This window comes from Cyprinodon variegatus, unplaced genomic scaffold (assembly GCF_000732505.1).
Source record: "Cyprinodon variegatus isolate N-32 unplaced genomic scaffold, C_variegatus-1.0 Scaffold1618, whole genome shotgun sequence".
In the NCBI taxonomy this organism is placed as follows: Eukaryota; Metazoa; Chordata; class Actinopteri; order Cyprinodontiformes; family Cyprinodontidae; genus Cyprinodon; species Cyprinodon variegatus.
The window spans coordinates 75,898-81,911 of NW_015152071.1; the positions used below are offsets into that span (position 1 = coordinate 75,898).

Consider the following 6,014-nt stretch of genomic DNA (forward strand, 5'->3'; position numbering starts at 1 on the left):
ACCCCTTTTTCATCATTCTGCTTCATTCTATCTCTAATCTCCCAGATATATTGAATCTGTTAATTCTAACTCTGACACTCACCTTCACAACTTCAAAAAATCCTACACTTATTGCACATCGCATTATCACTAAAGGAAGCAGAGGAATAACTGAACATCTGACACAGAGAGCAGGTGAGAGCATCTTTCTGTTATTGGTTTCTCTTCTTGCCATGGATTTTCCATATTACAAACCGTTTTAAGGCCTAATAGTGACCACTGATCAATGATTGACTTAGTTGTCATATCATCTGACCTGTGGGCACATGTCTTGGACATTTGAGTGAAATGAGGGGCAGAATTGTTTACCAAACACTACTTGGTTGTAGGTTAGCTTGGATGATGGAGGAGAATGCTGGCCTGAACTGAGAAGCCCAAGTATATTCATAGACTTTGGGAGGAATGGGCCAAAGACTAAGCTGGTATTACTGGAGGGGGCTGAGGTGGAGGTTGTGGATTAATACAAATACCTCTGGGTTTGACTGCACAAGAAACTGAACTGTTCAAAACACACCAACCACCTGCACAGGAAGACAAAGCAGCAAATCCAAGAAGGACACCTCCAGACTGAAAAAACTAGTCAGGCGATACAGCACTGTGATTTGCAAGAGGGTGGACTCTGGGGACAGTGGCAGAGACAAGGACACTTAACAAACTGCTGGACATTATTGGCAATATCAGCCACCCTCTGCACACTGTCCTTACCATTCATGAGCTTGATCTGAACCTGATTGCTCCTCCACAAATGCAGGACCAACAGACAGCTGAACTCCTTTGCTCCTCTAGCCATCAAGCTGTACAACTCCTCACTTGTGGGAAAGGTAGATGATAGGAAGAGTGACAAGGTTTAGCACTGTGAATGTCCTAATTGGAAATCTTGTGCAAAAAATTACCTACTGTCACTCATGTAATATTCTTCTCTCTCACTGTGCAATAACTCATGCCAACTACTGTGTAGCCTGTGTAATTATTTTAAAGGTCAGTACATCTCTGCAGTACAAGTGCAATAATCCAAGTCAACTATTGTGTAGTCTTTCCTTAGCTATCTACTGTACAGATGTTATTATATTTAAAAGAAACATATTCCAGGACATTAGAGCTTTTTTTGTGCGTTTTTGTACTATATACAATCGTGTTATATTTTCTGTTGTCTATGTATATTTAACTGCATCTTGCTTTAACTTTGCCCTTTATACTCTATATAAGCTAGTGGAACCAACATTTCCCTGAAAGAGTTATTCCAATGGATAAATAAAGTTGAGTCTAAGTCTATCCTGATTTTCTGTTGGGAATGTCTAAAAAAGTGCAAATCCCTTTATTGTCCCACAATGGGGAAATTCACTCTCTGCATTTAACCCATCCCCTTGGGAAGTAGGGGGCTGCAATTGTGCGGTGTCCGGGGAGCAGTGTGGGGTTAAGGGTCTTGCTCAGGAACCCAGGCTGTGGCAATCAAACTGGGTACTTGCAACCTTCTTATAGCACAAGCACATAGCTCTAACCAAAAGGCCAACACTCCCCAACTAGCAGTCTTCTAAGAGATGGAGATTTAACTCCAGCCTCGGGAAAACTTAAAAAAAAAGGTTTAGGGCATTGATTTTAAATGGGCCATGTTTCACACCTCCATAGTCCAGGTGGCTCATCAGAGCTGTGGGTGTGACGTTATTGGTGACTGTTTTGCTTGCAACCCTCAAACCCTCTGGTGGACATTTACAGTGAAGGATGTTGTCAGACTTAAGAAGGAGGCCTGTTTAACTTTGCTTGCCTTTCAAACTCTGGAAGCAGCTGATAGATCAAGTGGCATTCACCTTGTGTGGGTCACTGAGGCAAAAACACTGGTGTGGGAGAAGTTTGGAAAGGCCATGGAAAAAGAATTCTATGTGGTCTTGAGGTGGTGCTGTTCCACTATCCTGTTTCTCAGAAGGGGTAAAGCAGTACAGCACCAACACTGTTTATAGTGGGGATGTTGTGCTTCTGAGCTCAACTCATGACATTGTGAGCCGGTGGGTATAGAACTTCGAACACCTACTTAATCCCATCAGTACATCTTCAAATGGGAGAGTGGAGCCCGGTGACTTTAGATGGACTCCCCAGTTTCTGGCGCTGAGGTCACTGATTAGCCCGGATTTCCTCAAGGCACATCCTGGGGTTGTGTTGGTTAAAATGACTGCAATATTCAGTGCATATCAGATGAAGTTCTACTGGATTGGAAGACCAAGCTGGTGGTCCCCCTATCAAAAAAAGGGACTGGATGGTGTGCTCCAACTACAGAGAATTCTTAAAGCCTGTAACGTCTATTCATGTGAAGAGAAGTGTGGTTTTCATCCTTTTCATGGAAAGGGTGCTAGAGGGTTCATGGGAGTTTTCCCAACCAGTCTATGTGTGTTTTGTGGACTCGGAAAAAGCATTTGTCTGTGTCCCTCAAATAGTCCTCTGGGGGGTCCTACCACCCAAACCCTATTAATGACCAGAAAGACAAGGCAGACTCTTTCTTTGTCCAAAGCATTGTCTATTCTTTACCAATTTCTTTCAATTTTCCCTTTTAAACTGACTAACAGACACCAAGCTAGTTACAAGTCTATCCATTCATTATTGTATTTGTATCAACATATGGTATCATATTCCCAAATGGGGTCACAGGGAGACTGGATCCTATGCCAGCACTTAATGGCGAGAGTCCCTAGCCATACAGAGAAAGGCAATGAACGGTGCTGATGAGCTCTGTGAGGTCCTCAGCTATATCTATAACCTGAGCCTCAGCCAGGGGGTAGTCCCTACTCTGTGGGGACTCCTCCTGTGTGGTGCCGGTTCCCAAAACACCGCATGCCAAGGAACCGGCCCACTTCAGGCCAGTCACCCTGACCTCCCACCTGATGAAGACCATGGAGTGCTTCATCCTAGCACACCTACTACTGTGGTGAGCCCCACCCCTCACCCGCTGCAGCTTGCCTACTGGCCTGACATTGGAGTAGAAGTGGGGGGAGTGGCAGCCTAGTGGTTAGGGCATAGGGCTTTCCTGAGGTTGTGAGTTCGATCCCCCACTCCCACCGACTTCAACTCTGGGTCCCTGAGCAAGACCCTTAACCCCACACTGCTCCCCGGGTGCCGCACAATGGCAGCCCACTGCTCCCCAAGGGGATGGGTTAAATGCAGAGAAGTAATATCCCTCTGGGATTATTAGAGCATATAAAAAAAAATAAATAAAAATAAAAAAAAATTAAAAAAAGATGCAATCATCTGGCTCCTGCGGCGGGCGCTCACCCACCTGAAGAACATCGGGAGCGAAGTTAGAGTCATTTTCTGTGACTTTTCCAGTGCTTTCAACACCATCAGTTCTGCTCTGTTGAGGGGGAAGCTGGAGAACGCTCTCAGTATGCGTGGCTGGCAGTCAGAGGTGGCAGTCTGTAGTACCGGGGCCCCCCAGGGCACCGTTCTGTCTCCTTTGCTCTTTAGCCTCTACACTTCCGACTTCACCTAGAACACAGACAGCTACCATCTCCAGAAGTTCTCAGATGACTCAGCCATTGTAGGCAGTGTTTCTGAGGGGAACGAGCTGGAGTATCGATCGGTTTTTGTGAACCATGTGGACTGGTGTGAGAAGAACCACCTGTGTCTGAACACCAGTAAGACCAAGGAGATGGTGATGGACTTCAGGAGAAGACCCCTACCTCACTCCCCTGTGAACATCTAGAGGCAGGACATAGAAAGTCAATAATAAACTGGACTGGACTGGACTCATAACAGCGGCGCCCTGTATTAGAAGGGCCAGATCCGCCTTCCTCCACCTCCTGAGGAGGCTGAGGTTCTTTGGAGTGAGCAGGCCCCTGTTTCAAACCTTCTATGACTCTGTGGTGGCATCAGCCCTCCTCTACGCTGTATTCTGCTGGGCCCCTGGCAGCGCAGAGCGGGACAGAAAGAGACTGAACAAACTGGTGAGAAAGGCCGTTTCTGTCCTAGGCTGCACTCTGGACTCAGAGGAGGAAGTGGCTGAGAGGAGGGAGCTGTCCAAGCTTCCATCCATCATGGACAACACCTTCCACCCTCTGCACCAGACTAGAGAGGACCTGAGCAGCTCTTTTAGTCAAAGACTTTTACATCCTGTTTGGAAAAAGGAGCGCTACCGCAGGTCATTTATCCCCGCTGCAATCAAACTTTACAATGTGCAATAACCTGTTTAAATAAGAAAATTCAGCTGTTATATATATATACACACACACAGTACAGACCAAAGGTTTGTACACACCTTCTCATTCAGAGTTTTCTTTATTTTCATGACTATGACAATTGTAGATTCACACTAAGGCATCAAAACTAGGAATTAACACAGGTGGATTTATATACCTAAAAAGTCTGAAACAACTGAAAAGATCTTATATTCTAGGTTCTTCAAAATAGCCACCTTTTGCTTTGATGAGCTGCCAGAGGTAGTCACCTGAAATATATATATATATATATATATATATATATATATATATATATATATATATATATATATATATATATATATATATATGCACTGTATATACTGTGTATACCCCATGAACCTTTTCGTCCTTTTGGCACCCTCTTCTTACTAGTGCGCCGATCTGACAAGTTAATTTCTCCAATGTTCTCCAAATTTTGTATTCAATTTTAATGTATTGTACAATATCTAAAATTAGGAAAATAATTATCTAATTAGATTTTGGACTATAAGAAATTGATTTTCTGATTTTTCAATCCTAAAAGAACCACCATGTGTGGAGGAGCAATACCCCAGAGAGCAGCTGCCCAGGGTGGAGCTGATGACCTCAGTTCTCCTTTGAAGAGATCACATCCCTGCGAAATCAATAGGAAAAATAAAATGCAGTAACTCTTTTGTAACCTGAGAAGTGTGCTAAGTAGGTGTTTTTAAAACAAAAAGGAAGGCTTTCAAAAAGTGTGTGGTAAATTGTCAAAGTAATGTCACCACTATAAGATATTTATTCTGCAAAAAAGTTTAGGGGTAAATAGTCCTTTAATGGGAGATATTCATCTGATTTCTTTGAACTGTTTTAAACTACATCCTGTTGGCTTCAGTTCACTTTTTATTTTGTTTTTCAGATTGTGTAACTGCAAGTTGTCAAAGATCAGCTGTGCATATCTGAGTGCAGCTCTGAAATCCAATCCCTCCAATCTGACAGAACTGGACCTGCTGGGAAATAACCTGAAAAAAGCAGATGTTCAGGAGCTTGAAGATCTAGTAACACATCCAGGCTACAAACTGGAGACTCTGTAAGTAGATGGTAAAAGTGAGTAAAGGTGGTGTCAGCAGTAAGGTACTAAACTCAATTGCTATCAAGGTCAAGATCCATTTGACCCGCAAAGGGTGTGGGGTGGTGATGCTGGTGGGGGTAGGGGTGGGTGGTAGTTGGGGGAGTGGTTAACAAGATGCACCAGAACACAGAATTGTCCACAATACTTTAAATAATTTCATTAAAACATTTCTTTCAAAAACATGGCTTCAGGCCTACTACTCGGTCCCTGGAAAGAAAAGGGATCATAGGAATAATTTTAAAATTATTTAAAAATAAATGAACAAACAAAACATGCAAAAGTAAACCAATCAGTAAATCAAAATAAAAGCAAACACATTAGTAATTTCAATAATAGGCAAACAAATGGTGAAAGAAAAAAAAGCAATTAAAACAGTGGAACAAATTGTCATTGTCCAATTTCATCTGCCTTTCAACATGGCCAGAGGAATCATGCCCTGCTGGCTCAGCCTGTCCAAGCAGCAACAGGTTTGGTTGAGACCGGCCAAAACAAGACAGCAGAGCATCCTAAGCAGGGCAGCTCCAAGACAATTCTAAACCAGAAAACCCTTTAGAACATCTGTCGGTTCAGAGCATAGGGTGGTAAAAGCCGCCTTCGTTTTATATTTTCTATTGTCTATGTATATTTAACTGCATCTTGCTTTAACTTTGCCCTTTATACTCTATATAAGCTAGTGGAACCAA

At 43.1% G+C, this 6,014-nt stretch overlaps 1 protein-coding gene across 1 annotated transcript in view; it reads left to right on the top strand.

Annotated features, from left to right (window-relative positions):
• Window positions 1-6,014, top strand: part of LOC107104111 (protein NLRC3-like) — a 38,988-nt gene that overhangs the window by 31,325 nt on the left and 1,649 nt on the right. Inside the window, exon 5 of the mRNA XM_015404027.1 lies at window positions 5,119-5,289. Within this exon, the coding sequence (XP_015259513.1) occupies window positions 5,119-5,289 (171 nt within the window). The remainder of the gene's footprint in view (window positions 1-5,118; window positions 5,290-6,014) is intronic.